We start from the raw sequence: 15,890 nt of genomic DNA, 5'->3' as shown, positions 1-15,890 counted from the left end.
CACTGTCGCATTTGATCTTTATTACTTGGATCAAAGGTCAAATGATTACATTTGTCTGAAAGACTACGACGAAGGAAAGACAGTTTAATCCCATTTGAGAGACTGCATCTGAACTAGCAAGTGCATTAACAGCCAGAAGGCAGTAAAATAAACACGGGTACGAATACACAAGGTCAGGACGAGGGTTTTCACCTCCCCTGTCAGTGACAGTTCCATCAGGAGGGGGGGACATACACAGCTTTTAGACAGTGACAATAATATGCAATTCTTGACAGTGCCTTTCCAGAAAGGTGGTTACGCCCTGGGGAGAACCGATCACTCCCTTCAAATCTACATTCGTTGTCTACACTTGCTCCCGCCAGCTAGAAGGGGTCGGATGCAGTCAGTGATTTAGTACCTTCCTAAAGTAGAACAGACAACTTCTTTTTTTTTTTTTCTCTTCAAGTATCAGCATAACAGTTTATTTACACTTGTATACAATTCTTTTTACTGAACACCCACTTAGTAAAACACTCATCACAGTATATTCAAGAGCAGGCTATAAAAATATCTACTATACATAAAACATTTAGCCTCGAGGAATTTTACAGCACCTCTGAAAGTTGAGAGAGGTAAAACAACAAGGGAGAGAGGGGAGACACCTCAAGCCATGCCTGCCAGCAAAGAGAAGCAGCCCTTGGCTCAGCCCTCGCTACAGGAAACCTTTCCTTCCACCACCTCTCTTCAACCGGGTCCGAGCTCAAGAAGTACCGCAGTCTGCCGGTAAAACCCCGCTTTTCTAATACAGTCTCCTGGGATTTGCCCTCTGTAGGTACAGGTAAACTCTGACTTTCTTGATTTAAATACTGCTTAACAACTCCTGGTCACGGCTGGACGGTGGAGGTCCGGAGGAGCAAGGGCTGCCTGGAGCACAGCCCGGCTTTCCCACGCTGAACACACGTCAAAGCGGGAGGGGAAATTACTTCTACATTTTTGCCACGAAGGTGGCCTTGTTAACTACGCGTCAATAAATTAACTTCTCTGAGCAGCGCTGTGTGGTCTCTCTCCTCACACAAAAACCACGGACACAGCTGAAGGAATAAAGATCTGAAATGGGCATTACCGAACGCGTGGATCGCACACACAAAGCTTTAGACAGCAGTGCTTGAAAGCAAGTGTTTCTGGTCACTCCGTACCCTACGCATCCCTCTTCTGAAACCGAACCCAGCGATACGGTATGGCTTACTTCCAGAGCTGAATATATTGCTGAAATTAGCTTATTAAAACAAATCACAACAGCAGCACGTTATTTTATAAACCCTGCACAAACAAAAGACAACTTAGCCCTTGCCTGCAAAACTACGTTATGAGGGCCCGGTGTTTCACACAGGAATCGAGAAAAAGAAAAAAAACCCCAAACAACAAAACAAAAAAAACCCTCAACAATACACCTGGTAAGAGCTCAATCAGTTGAAGAGAAGTCCTTAGAAAAAACACAGTCCACCTACCAAAGAACAGTCCTCATTTCAAACCTAAGAGCCAGCAGCAGTGCTGGCAGCTCGCTTCAGTTGTCTGGTGACACACGTACGAAACACACATTGATTTAGTACAGTTAAAAGGTCGTGGCCTCAACAGACATAGAAAATTCCATTTTTAGCACTGGAGTTTCACAAGGTATGAAAGAGCAGCGAAGAACTGGGACAGTGGAAGATGCTTAAAAACAACACAAAAAACCCCAAGGCAGGTGTGCCATGTTAAAAATAATTTCAGAGTTTACCTGGTGTTTTTCTTGCATGAGCTGTTAGAAGGGTTAAACTCCACCTAACCTTTCTGTACTGTTTCCTGACGTACGTATTAAATGTGGCTATAAAAGAGAAACATATACTTTTATGTTGAAATTCATTCCAAAAATTGCCTAAAAAAATAAATAAATAAATAAATTACCACAGCACTAATAAGACAAGCAGCTTCTCCAGCCCTTGGCAGTCTGAATCCTTTTCCCCTCCCTTCCAGTCTCAAAAAAGCTGCTCATCCCCTCCTGTAACTGCAGCAGAAAGGACAACTCTCTCTCTCTCTCTCATTACCCAGGCTGCTGCTAGCTATACTCACACTCACGTCCCCCACTTAATACTGTCTTCCACTGCCCTCCAAAATACAGCTGGCCCCTGGAAGATGTTAAGATCTTGCTAAAACAGCAGAATCTTTCAGGTAGCGAATCTAGCGTGAATGGTTTTATTTCCCAAGGGGAAAGCCTCCCCATTTCAGAAAAATTTAAGTTGTGGCTGGCAAACCAAAGCTCAATTTGAAACACCCGAAAAGCTATCGGAGCTGACAGGCTTTCCCATTTAAAGTCGTTTTGCAACATGAAGCCTCCAATGCTCAAAATGTAGAATTCCACATATGTTAAATACACCATCAAAAAAATCTCCATGTAATTCTAGGCAATCATTCACAGTAAAAATAAGAGGAACTCTTAGAAAAACACTTAAAAAAGAAAGTAAAATCTAGTTAAAATCTGACAGTAAAATTGACACGGGCAATTAACCATCTCGCAGTATCCACAGATGAACAATAAAAACCACCAAAACTGCACAAATTTACATACGAAAAAAATCTAAACCCAACTCTATTCTGCTTCCCATGAATCTTTTTACTGATACCTTTCGGCACTGGGAGTTATCCAGAACTACAGGTTTTCTCCAAAGAAGCTGAATCACATTCGAAATGTCTTAAAAGTGAAGGGGAGGCGCGTTCGTTCCAACTCGCTCGGCACTCAGCGACGCCTTCTCCATTCTCCTAGACCTGAGCTGCTACTTAACGCTCTTGTGCTGGAGGAAGGGCTGCCGCCCCCGGGAACCGGAGCTATAGGTGGTTAGGTACTGTCCTCAACGCTTCTTCTCTTGACCGATCCACACCCACGTTCTGCAAATTTAAAGACAAAAGATTTTAAAGCAAGGGTCTCGTGGTCAGCCGTAGTTTTGCTTAACACACAGCTGTTACGCAGGGCAAAAGATGAGCAAGATTTAAGGCTTATTTCCTCAAAATGTTTTGTGAGACACAAGGAAAGGTCCCAGCCTGCGAACAGGAGTCAGAAGCCAGGCTTAGACCTCGTCCCAGGCACTACGCGCTTCGCAGAGCCCAAGTCCCTCAGATACCGAAACACAGGCTCTCTGCTGCCAGGGAAAACGCATCTCTCGGACACATGTTACAGCGGGGCTGGTAGGACAATCGGTCTCTGCATACCATATGCAGGTCACAATGATTTGGGGGTGTGTGTGTGTGTGTGTGTGTGTGTGTTGGTTTTTTTAAGATTTTTTCTTTCTTTAACCACTGTTTTTAACCACATTTTTCTAATCCACTATCTCTTCTAGCCTTTCAGACATGCATATAGTATAAGAAAGAACAAAACCACGCAGCAAACGTCATAAACCACACAAGAATTGATAAAACCTGGCGGGAGGGAAGCCCTTCTCTCCTTGTTTCGAGCACGCTGCAGGAAATGACTCCTTAACGCCAACAGCTATAAAACTAATGCTGATCCTGTCTGTAAGCAGCTAAGTCACTGGAAGGACTCTGAATAACTCCCTAAAAGAGCTGGTATCATAAAAGTTTAAATGCACTTCAGGATACACGGGCATGCTGGCACATGTCACACTGATGCCAGATAATGTTTCAGTGGTTTTATAACCACATTTATCAGAGCTTACTTTCAAAACAAGTCTCTTCAGTCCAACTCAAGGAAAAGGAGAGCCCCACTAGCACACAGCGAGGGGGGGTCTCAGCACATGCTCTCAGACAGCATACACACAACTCCACCAGTCAAAATGCATCAACTTGAAAAGCAAGTCATTCCCCTCCCCAACCCCAGCTTCTAGGATTTTCAGCCATTTCTTATGAAAACAGGAGATAAACAAGCAGCACCAGATTTGATTTGGGGGTTGAAGTGTGCCAGCATCGCTTCTGCCCTTACCAATTCTCCTACATTAACGTCAGCCCTCTCCTTTCTCGTCAGCCTTCAAGCCCTTGGGCAGATCACCCTGTTTTCCACCGCAAACACACCACACCAAGGTTTCTGAGAAGATACACATGAACGCTGCTGGGCACAGACGCCCAAGTCCTGGAAATCTCTGCACCCACCAGCACACCGCCCACCCCACTCTCTGACTTCTCCCTTTGAAGGAAGGAAAAGCAACCATCCTATTTCAGAAAGAAGCTTCTACAGGGAGCATCTCTTCCGCAGCAAAGGAAACAGAGAAAGCTCCGGCATCTGCCTAAGAACGTGAGGACTTGGCAAAACAAGTCACACGCTGCATGACTACAAGGAAAAAAAACAAAACACCAAACAACAAAAAAAACCCAAAACATGCTGGCATTTGTTTTGTTTCATTTGTTAGTATTTTTCTCAGCAACTGATGCAACATACCCAGAAATTCCTTGGGACTGCGGAGATGTCTCCACAGGCACTCCAAGGATATCGGCTGAAATCTTTTAAGCTGAGCATCTGCTGTTGATTCAAAGAAAATTAAATGGAGCATGAAATGGAGCATCAATATGCAGGAATCCAGAGGTACTGGAAATTAGTCCACAAGCAGCAAGAACTAGACGGCTGTAACATGAAACTCGAAGGAGACAAGGCGGTCAAGACAAGGCAGAAGATACAGCTTATTAAGGCAATGAGAGTATCAGATAAAAACAGCATCTCAGCAACTCAGAGCCAAGAGGGAATATCGATACGCAGTCAACAAAGTTGAAAGCAAGAAGTCTTTCTGAGTAAATGGGAAGGGGAAAAGGCTGTAGAAGCAAAGCACACTGAACTGTCCCACTGAAGGAAGAAAACTGTCTGGGATAAACCCTAGGAAACACACCCTGGGGCTTATTAGACAAACAAAATACCTAACTGCAAGACCAGATGAACTGAGGCTTAGAAAGGGACTAATACCCTCGTTAATGGTAAATGGATTCCTACTCACAGGGATCACGTTAGATTAGATTACGGCAGCTGGGATTGTACCCACTTCCAGAATAACCATGGGCATCGAGAGAGAAGAGTCGTGCAACGAGAACAGTGCTGCTTCTTAGAAAGATGACCGAGGTTGTAGCCTTACTTTTGGGACCAAAAGGTGTCCCTGCAGCTGCTTAGCACTGCCTTACCAAAGCACACCCGGACAAAACTACCATCCTGGGAACAGCGCTACCACTGCTACGCACCAGCGGCAACACGGTCTGGAGAGCCCAGGAAACACAGGAGTGGGAATAAAACACACACACTTTTTTTTTAAATACTATTTCTACCAAGGCGTATGGGCACTCCCTCGGTCAGCCGGGGCACGGGCTCGCTGCTTCCAGAGCCCACTCCCCGAGGAGGCTCAGCACTCACCGGGGCAGGAGCCTTGCATTCTGCCTTGCACAAGGGTCCATCTCACCCAGTCCCCTCTGGACTAAAAACACACATATTAACTCAAATACACTCTTACACCACTGTTCCTCTTCTCCTCATTATACTCCGCTGCTTTGTACATTTTTTTTTCCCTACAGAACAGAGCCTCCCCCCAAAACAAAGTGCTATGGGCTTCCACACAAGATGGAGTCTGCCATTTCAAGTTTTATTTTGATTAGCTACATGCAATCTTCAGAGCAAAACGGGAAGATTTCACAGGAAGGCTCCTCTAGGGAAGAGGACTCTGAAGGGCACAGGAGCCACGAAGACAGCCCAAGAAGATGCAGTTAATAAGGGCCCTGCACAGGCACAAATAGAGAAATAAACAGCACAACATAAACAATCCAGTACTCTTTATCAGCCAGCTTTCCCTCAGCAAGCTGTGCCACAAACTGTCACTGCTGCTTCCCGCCCAGCTTCAGGCCCTTCTTTCACTGAGAAAGTAAGCCAGAGGAGACTATTAAGCAATCCTGCTGTAAGAGGAGACCCCTTAGAGAACAAAACTGCTTTTAAATATCCACTTCACTCTGTCGCACACATCAGCACAATAAGCTTTATGCTCGAGGAAGAGAACAACACGCAGCCGCAGCCCCAGGAAATCGGGCTGGCAGCAGCTGGCAGGGACGGAGGGTCCTGGGCGCTTCTGCCACTTCCCCTCCCTCCGCAGAACAGGCAAGCCCGGCTTTCCTCTCCGGCCAAGCTCCTGCCCCTTCCATCTTCCCCCTCCGTTTCCTCCAACAGCCCAAGCCATCCTTTTTCAAGGAGCAAAACTCAGTTTTTCCACAGCAGACGCCTGCGCAGATTTTGGCTCCATCAAAAACGTAATGCGTTTATGTTTAAATTTGCACGGTACTTCCTTAGTCGTGGCCCGCGGAGGCGACAGCACTCCGAGCCATCTCGGTGCGGTTTCTCAGTACCCGACTATGGCCAGTGTCCCTGCGACCCCTCAGGGACATCACATCAACTGTCAGGTAGAAGCAACTGGACTCGCTAATTAACGTGCAAGCAGGTACGGCAGGCTCAGACCTCCTCCTCCGTGACATTTTTCATGGCAAAGCACGTGCCAAGAGGCTGGGGCAATTAAACACTGAAAAGTGACAAAACACTCCCACGTCACGGTCACGACAGAGAGAGGAAAATAACCCAGGTTCCCCCAAGTCCCAGCCCATCCTGGGACACTGGTTAAACTAAATACCAAGCAGTGCAGCGGGAGGCTCTCTGGCCAGGAGGTTATTTGGTTCTATCAGACGTTCCTGATTACTATAAACCTCTGAAAACTTTGGTGTAATTTTAGAAGTGCAGATATGTAACACTTTTTTTTCCAAAATCCCGGTTTTGGTAAAACGTACCACCTGAGAAACCTAACAGATAAAAGCTTTCCACAACACGCCACTCTTGCTGCTTACTTTCAAGACTGGAAGACCCCCTCAGAAAACAGTTCCAGGACTCGGTGATTTTCTACCTTTCCCAGACTCGATGCTACCCAAACAAAGCTGCTTCAATGGCACAGATGCTTCCCACTGCCTCGTTTTGCCCACCGTAACCTCACAGAGAAAGGAGCCAAGGCATGGCACCACATCTCAAACAAGCTGCAGTCCTCTCCAGCCTGTGAAAGGTTTTGCTGCAATTCAGTTTAGGACGCACACCCTGCTGGTTTGAGATCCCGTGCCTACTGGAGGGAAGAAACCTCCCCCCCCCCCGCCATTTCCATCCCTTTCAAGGCAAGTCACAACCCAGCTACAAAAGAATCAGGCTAACTCCGCTTCCACGTTCTGAAATGGTCAACACTGCTTATTCTAGCCTAGATAAAATCTGGGTACAAAACATACGGAGCAGAGCCGTAAACACTCGTCGATCACCCGTGTCCATACGAGAAGCAGGAAAAGAAGAAATTTATAATCGCTTCCACCAGCAGGCAAACCCTAAAGCCTAGTTAATGCAGAACAGCTGTTAAGAAAAGTCGTATATTTATACACTAAAACATTTATATACATTCCTGTACCTTGAACAATTGTTCTCAACTAAGTGAAAACTTGCTACCCTCTTCAAACGGCACATCGTTAATTAGCACATCTAGAGCACTAGCGCTATGGATCAGCAGGATTAAGGTTTTACAGTAACTATGGATTGTTATTTTATGCTACACAGCAGTCCAATCACTCCCAAGGGCACTGAAATAGCTAATACTGGTGCCTGGAAAACAAACTGCAACTTTTTCTTATCTCCCCCAGGATGTTGTGTTTCGTGGCTTCCATAAATAAACACACTGCAACTAACGTTAAATGATTGCTGGCTGTTACAATAAAACTTAATGCTCCAGGATCTTTAAATTACAGCAATTTACAAAAACAGCATTCCACTGACAGCCGATCAATGTTTGATAACTCATCCACAGTAAAGTAACCAGTGCAATACAGTTTTATTGTGATTTGGTAATTTTTTCAAGTCATGCGCTGTACAAACATTTGGTTTGGGTTTTAAGTTGCTGGGTTTGGGTGGGGCTTTTTTTATTTCAAAGTGATTGGAATGATTAGTTTTTCAATTTATTTTGAAGTAGTAAGATGAAAACAGCACCCCAAGTTCGATAGTTGATCGGCACACAGGATTCACTGATGAGCAGGGACTGTTACAAGAGCGTCCTCGGGAGGTCTGGAAATGTCTACATTCTGTATGATAATAAAAATACAGAGGAGAGTATTTATCATGCAGCAGTAAGAGCAACAAAAAAAATACCAGTCAGATTCCTTCACAAATACACAGCTGCATTTATTTAAAAGCAGAGATTTTTTTAACCCCCCATACCCTGAGAACGCAGCAGACTGCCAACTGGTTGGTGTTGCAGAACTAGGCAGCAGGAAAATGTATTTACAGTAATCGCTGATCCCACACTGATAGTATTTCCAAAAGCTCGAGTCGTTCATGTTTAGGACAAAGTCTTTTACAGGCCCAAGCAGGAATCCACTTAAACACGTGCTTCAGCACATACACGTCTGTCCATTAAGCAACTTTCAGTGCTTTGCTGAACTACGCCATATACTTCTTTCTCAAGGGAAGACTTTAACATTCGTTCGTGTTCTAGGCAATGTACTACCCCGACAAAACAGAAAAATCGCTTCCCAAACACCTTAACCATTCAAGACTGATCACACCAACTAGATCTCACCTCATTGTGCAGAGGCTGGAGAGAAAAAAAAACAACCCACAACCACAAAAAAATGATATTCAATGCAGCAAATTATTCAAACCCAAACGAAACCGCAACACCAGCGCAGCCAAACACTCGCACTAGGAAGCACAGTTTCGAGTGCAGCCGTGCGGAACCAGGCTCAGGAATCACGCCTGCCGTGGTACCACCTCACGCAAGCCCCCAAGACTGTGCAATTAGTGTTCTTCCTTCTACCAAGGAAGCAGACTATGATTAACTGTTCTGAAGCTCCTTCCAGGATCTTGATCTAAGATTTGGCCCATTTTAGGCCAAATCACTGCCAATTCTTCAAACTTCATGTTGATGGGCTTCATGAGTCTTACTTGTTTTACACTGTGGTAAGCAAACTCAGCTTTCAGTAACATCTCCCTCTCCCCGTCCCCCACAAAATCAAAGGGGATTTAGGTTTCTTGCTACGAGCAATCTCCCTGTCTGTCATTCGCTAAGACAGAGGTGAAAAGTGGGTATTTTACCCCAGTGCTTGTTTTCTGGCCCAAAGAGGGGACCCCAAGCAACAGCAAAAGTAATTCCCCTGAATTATTTTCAGTAAAAAGACTATAGACTCCTTCATGCGAAAAGGTCAGGAACTTAAGCTGCTACAATGCTGACAAACACAAGGCTTCAATCCACTTCAGACAAGCCATCATCATACAATGAATTTTACACATGCTATAAACAAATAGTCTAGTGCTTTGCCTGCATTTCTGCAGTGTGAAAACAGATGCTTTCAGCTGAAGCCAAAAAGGAGTGCGCTGTTCTGAAACACGGACTCCAAGTTACTTGTGGGGGCACAGAACAGCACACTGAGCAACTCTTAATCAAACAGTTTCATTGTTTAACAATGTTGTTATCTGTGACACTGAGTTTAATTAAATGCTTTGACTTCAATAGACTATTTCAAGATTTCATTTTACAGAAATAATTAACATTTTCGTAGGTGACGTAAATGAAAGCTTTTGAAATTTTCATAGTCCTCTGAGCAGCATTTAAATGCAGACAGGATCCACTTAGACCTTCATTCAGCCCTACTAAGTGAACAGCGTAACATCACCCATACTTCATTGGTCTGGGTTTCTTTGGGGGCAGAGGGAGAAGAGTTTGGTTTTCTTTTAATAAAAATGTCTCTGCTCCTTTTTTCTTTTTTAAAATTCATTAAACTCAATTTATTTCTGTTCTAAACAAACAGCTTTGTGTCCACTGCGATGCAACTGTCCGCATGATCCTCCACATGCTCCTGAAATACAACCACCCAACACCAATGTCAGTATGGCCACAGCGTTTGCTAGACATGTTAAGAGTCACTTGGCGATTCAGGCAGAGCTTTCCCCCGCCCCGAAATAAACATCTTCAGTTAGAGAAGTGATATTTCCAACAGCAATTCCCAAGACACTTTAGCAAGCGGTAAATTCAGCACCGGTATTTTAACAGCCAAAATAAAGATGTTCAGTTGATCTACATTATTTAACACGAATAACCTAACACCCGCTCTAAGCCATCCCCAACTATTTTCACCATGCTTCTCTAACACCTGTTAGGCACTGTGAAAACAGAATGGATTTCCTAAACCGAACAAACCAAACTGAGACAAAAGCGGTAAAGCAGAACGACAAAGGAGAAAGGGGAAGAGAGAGGAAATACGCAATACGACTATCCAACAGAAAATGGCTACGAACGACCACAAGTCAGTGTTTTCAGAACTCGGAATACCCAAGTCGCTGAAACAAAACTTCTTTGCAGACCCTTCCAGCATGAATGCTGCACAACTGCCACAAATGTGTACCCTCATGTAAGGAAGGCATTTTGCGCCACACGCCTTATTGAATACGCACATAAACCCACATTTGTCACTATATTCCTTTTCACCATAAACCATTGTTCTGAAAACCACCACCACCAGCCCTTTTGTTTCTCTCACGGTATCAAACTGACTTTTAATTCACCAGTAGGCATGGCTCATAACCTCAGCAAGCCATCAGCGCCATACCTAGTAGCATTAGCATGAGGATCTGCAAGGGAACCAGAAATTTTTTTATCATGACACATTTTACGTAACTTTCTTAATGCAGCAACGGAAGAGCTTTGCGCGAGCAGCAGAATCGACCTAAGCTCATGTCATCACTTAGGAGCACACAGAACCACGTGCCCAACACAGGGAGAGTACGAAGCTGCCATGGTCTGACATCTCGTTTCCACTGACATTTTACAAAGACACTCAATTTCCTTTTCCCCAGTTGTTCTGCTGTATCCCGAGATCTAGTCTTCCCCTCCAGCTTTGGCTTAAAACACAGGTGGCACCATCAATTCCTCTTTTTCATACAGCAACGATTGCAGTGATGAAAAAGCTGATGATTTCATTATTTACTCTCTCCAAAATAAGCGTGGCATTCATAACGTACTTTTTGACTACACACTGCTTCTGCTGAATGACAACGCCTGGAAGAACTTCATACAGTTTTTAGACTGATACCGTATCTTCAAATTCTCATGCATTTTTTCAAGATAAACTACTCCAGCTAAGGCTCCTATGTAAGATAAATCTGCTCGATAAAAAGGATTCTCCCCCCCCTCAACAGCAAACCGGTAGTAAAGCTTGATATGTAAAATTAAATATGCTCAGCTGAGTTATCAAATCATTTCTAACCACAAGGACAATGGAAATCAGCTCACGGATAGTACATTACGTCGAGTTCTCCGATTTGAAAAACATTCTTACCTCGGGTTTATCTCTGTGTGTGTTTACAGCTTCAACATTCAGGAATATAGATTCTACTTTACATCCTGTTGATAGAAAACACATTTTTAGAATTGGTCTGCTTTAAAAATGAAGTTGTAGTAAAGATGCAATCTAATTTTGAGTTGGTGAAGGCTAATCACTTCCCCCTTCTGATTTATACTAGAACTTCCCAAATTCTGAATAGCTAAAGCTATTCAAATGAATCTATGCCACCAGGATGAACATTTTTCTCGATCCAATAATCCATCTCCTATTCTCACCTTAGCTTTATCATCATTTTCTTTTAAACAAATTTCATTTTTAAACATACATGAACAACAACGTTCAGTCAGAAAGTTCTTATTTGTAACTTTTTTGGTTTTTAAATGTCCTGGACTTCTTAGAATTTCATTGTAATACAGAGACAAATGCTGCTCTCATTTTTTAAAACATGAAAACGATTATGAGAAGGTACACTGCGTGTTGTTAGCAACCGCCATTCCTCTGCGTGTGCAAAACAGAGTTTTAACCCCCAGCTACATGGAACTCTAAAGTTGGCTTCTGAAAAGGAACTTCACCTTTTCACCCAAAAATGGAAAACTCCAGACAAGCAAAAAAAGTTAAGAAGTTGGAAGAGACAACTATTACTCAGGTAGTATAAACTGACCCACCTAGAGAACTATAATTACTCAATACACTGTGGCCACACCATTTTAAGCAATTATCAGATTGCCAAACACTGTCTTATCTCACACAAACATGACTTTTATAAGCTACCACTACCCCACACAACATTCATTAATAGTCAAATTCCTCTGGCATACCACAGAGTCCACCTTCTATCACAAATACAGATTTTTCTGCTCACTTATTTCCTAAAGCCGTAACACGCTCCATAGAATTACTACCTGACAGAAAAAGGTGATCTTAGCCTTTTCTTAGAAAGCCACTGCACTTTAAAAAAAATAAATAAATAAATTAGTGAAAGGCAAATATTTGCCTTTCCTTAGGGAAGCCTATTCTGAGAAACCCCATTTGTCACGAACACTGTGGCCAAACACTGCAGGAGGGCCAGCGCTGAGAGAAACAGTGAACAAGAGAACAGATTTTAAGGGGGAAAAGCACACATCTCCCACTGGACGAGTACCCTAGTCACCATTCTGTTCACAGATCCATCGCGACCCCTGACACCAAGCAAAAGCAAGCTCTGGTCCCCGACGCTGCCCGTTACTAAGGACTGGTTACACAACAGACGCGCTTCCACAGAGACCTCTCAGTCCTCACCGCTAGCTGAGTTTAAGACCTGAAAGAAATACCATATGGAAAGCTTTAAATAGAAACTAAAGGGACACGAGTTACTCCACAGTAATTACAACGTGCGTATTCCCAGCTCATTTTTAATTACCGATGTGCAAGTTCATCCCTACAGCAAGATGCAGTTTCTCTTTCCTGCGTGCTCCCACACAGACCACCGCTACACTGGATTGCTGGGTAAAAGTCTAATTAATCCTAATCCAGGCCGTAACAGATGTTCCCCTCCTAAAGATCGGACGCGCAGGGTGGGAACGCCAGGAAGAGCAAACCCCTAAGGGAGGTATTACCCCAGGACAGGATTAGCTGGGAGGTGTTAAACACACCATGTTTGATCCTGCATCCTGCCTCACTGGACCCAAGCGACACATCAACTTGAAATAATGCTATAGAATATTAGTGTATAAATAGTTTGCACAGCCCCCGTATTTTCAGATGGTCAAACTCCAAAAACTAGATCGACTAAAATGTGCTAACCAGACACGGGTATCAAACACTTTAAAAGAGAACCATAGCATTTCTTTCACTGCAGTCCAAAGGACAAGGACAGTATTTCATACCACTTCTTTTCCTTCCTCATTTAGCGTCTCAGTAAACACTGCAAACATCCAGGTCCTCTTAAAATTTATAAACAGTCACCCAACTTCCCACTAAAGAAAACCAAACTCAAACCAAAAACCTCTGTGGAAACAGGCTGAGACTAGCTGAGTCCAAAAAAAAAAAAAAAAAGTTTTAACTGTTCTAACTCCCTATTTTCAAAACTCCAGCTTGTCATGCAAGGCTAGGAACACCAGGTGTCACCAAAGCACAGGCGGTTATTACTTACTGTAGGACGTCACTGCAATTAAATGACAAAATCTCTTCAGACAGATCTCCCAGCGTAACAGCTATTTACTTTGTCTCAACTTCATTTGAAACTTAACAAAAAACCCCAAAGTACAGGTCTAGGCTGCTATTTTTCAAAGCTGATAATCAATGACAGCTTTGCATTTCCGATTCATAACTCAACTAGCATTCTTTGGCAATCCATTTCCTGGTAAGCTCTGCAGATAGTTCTCTTTGTCTATAAATAATCTTCTGAAGTGTGATTAGGTATCAGAAGATGTAATTAAGCCATCGCATAAAGAAAATTAACAGCGGGCACATGTTAAGCTGAGGTTGAAACACACACAACACTTAATTAGCAATCAGCCTAAAACCCAAGAAGAACATGTGGCAACCCACACCCCACACGCTTGCGGCAAATCTCAGTTAAAGCCCCTGAGCTAAGCACTGATAACAGCTGCTGACAAACGCACGCCAACAACAAACAAGGTAAGTTCAGGTGGTAGCGTGAACGTCCACGAACAAATTACTTCAGGAAAAGAGAACAAAAGTTATTTAAGAGTAAAGGAAGATGTTAAACCTACATAAATGTAAATTTGCCTGTCTTCTAAAAACCAATACCCTCAAATACATCAATTAAAACCTGAGATCTTACTGTACCAGATGCGTAAATGGCATGGGTTTGCCAGAAGAATTAGTGAAACAGCGTATGAACTGAGTACAAAAGAAAATTGTCCACTAGCAGTTACAGGCCTTCACTAATACATACGTATTTTCTGGCATAACGCAAAGCAAACATTAACCAAAGGATTAATTGATTCTAACAAAGCTGTACAGGCATACACGCAACGTCAAACCTAATTGTTCAATTCTCTTTTAAAGCAAAATAAATTAAAAATGTGTTTTAATTTAAATGCTTCACAAACTTTACTGATGACACAGACAGTATAGTTAGACTTAAATACATACGTGATAGTACTTACCATAAGCCACCGGTGTTAGCTTTAAGACAGTATGCAGCGGGCACTTCAGGTAAGGCAGTTGTTCTGAGAAATCAAACAACAAATTACGTATGAAATGCAGATTACAAGAACACTGACTTTCCTGTTACGTTACAGGTCAACCACTTAAAAGTCTTTTTATCTGACAGTGTATCTGTTCTCTTCCCTAGCACGCAACAGAGATGTGATTCAAACAGAGCAGAAAACATACAGTACAGCATTTCAGGTGAGGAGCAGCGCAATAAAAATCAACTACCAAGTATCATATGTGGGTCAAATACAAAAAATTACACTTGAGTACCTGCCTAGCACAACCACCCTCTGATGATAAAGGATGATTGAGGAAGTCAGGCAAAAACGCCAGGAGGCCTGCATGGATGAACAAGGAGCTCCTGGACAAACTCCAACACAAAAAGGAAGCCTTTTTGTGTGGGTGGAAGCAAGGACAGGCAGCCTGGGAGGAATACAGAGAAATTGTCCGAGCAGCCAGGGATCAGGTTAGGAAAGGTAAAGCCCTGATAGAATTCAACCTGGCCAGAGATGTCAAGGGCAACAAGAAAAGATTCTGTAGGTATGTCAGGGATAAAAGGAAGACGAAGGAAAACGTGGGCTCTCTCCAGAACAAAACGGGAGACCTGGTTGACCGGGATACAGAGAAGCCGGAGGTAGTCAATGACTTTTTTGCCTTGGTCTTCACTGACAAGTGCTCGAGCCTCACTGCCCAAGCCACAGAAGGCAAAGGTGGGGTCTGGGAGAATGATGAGCCGCCCACTGTGGGAGAACATCAGGTTCGAGACCATCTAAGGCACCTGAAGGTGCACAAGTCCATGGGACCCGATGAGATCCATCCGCGGGTCCTGAAGAACTGGTGGATGAAGTTGCTAAGCCACTATCCATCGTATTTGAGAAGTCGTGGCAGTCTGGTGAAGTTGCCGCTGACTGGAAAAGGGGAAACATAACCCCCATTTTTAAAAAGGGAAAAAAGGAAGACCTGGGGAACTACAGGCCGGTCAGTCTCACCTCTGTGCCTGGGAAGATCATGCAACAGATCCTCCTGGAAGCTATGCTAAGGCACATGGAGGACAGGGAGGTGATTCGAGGCAGCCAGCATGGCTTCACCAAGGGCAAGTCCTGCCTGACCAACCTAGTGGTCTTCTATGATGGAGTGACTACATCAGTGGACACGGGAAGGGCTACAGATGTTGTCTATCTGGACCTCTGTAAGGCCTTTGACACGGTCCCCCACAACATCCTTCTCTCTCAACTGGAGAGGTATGGATTTGATGGGTGGACTGTCCGGTGGGTGAGGAATTGGTTAGATGGTCGCATCCAGAGGGTAGTGGTCAACGGCTCAATGTCCAGATGGAGACTGGTGACGAGTGGCATCCCGCAGGGGTCCGTATTGGGACCGGTACTGTT

At 43.8% G+C, this 15,890-nt stretch overlaps 1 protein-coding gene across 9 annotated transcripts in view; it reads right to left on the bottom strand.

Annotated features, from left to right (window-relative positions):
• LOC143164054 (6-phosphofructo-2-kinase/fructose-2,6-bisphosphatase 4) overlaps positions 1–15,890 on the bottom strand; it is a 54,355-nt gene continuing 38,465 nt past the window's right edge. For 7 of the 9 annotated variants that reach the window (XM_076346134.1, XM_076346136.1, XM_076346137.1 and 4 more), the window contains exons 12-14: positions 14,454–14,516; positions 11,335–11,399; positions 7,817–8,082 (exon numbers count right to left, since the gene is read on the bottom strand). In XM_076346134.1, coding sequence (XP_076202249.1) covers positions 8,023–8,082; positions 11,335–11,399; positions 14,454–14,516 — 188 coding nt within the window. In that variant the 3' untranslated portion in view covers positions 7,817–8,022. Of the gene's footprint in view, positions 2,902–7,816; positions 8,083–11,334; positions 11,400–14,453; positions 14,517–15,890 lie in introns of those variants that run through there. The other 2 variants (XM_076346132.1, XM_076346133.1) reach the window with 2 other exon arrangements.

The sequence above is a fragment of the Aptenodytes patagonicus genome, chromosome 8 (genome assembly GCF_965638725.1).
Source record: "Aptenodytes patagonicus chromosome 8, bAptPat1.pri.cur, whole genome shotgun sequence".
In the NCBI taxonomy this organism is placed as follows: domain Eukaryota; kingdom Metazoa; phylum Chordata; class Aves; order Sphenisciformes; family Spheniscidae; genus Aptenodytes; species Aptenodytes patagonicus.
The sequence above is the reverse complement of the archived record's forward strand: the minus strand, read 5'-3'. Positions and strand labels throughout refer to the sequence as shown.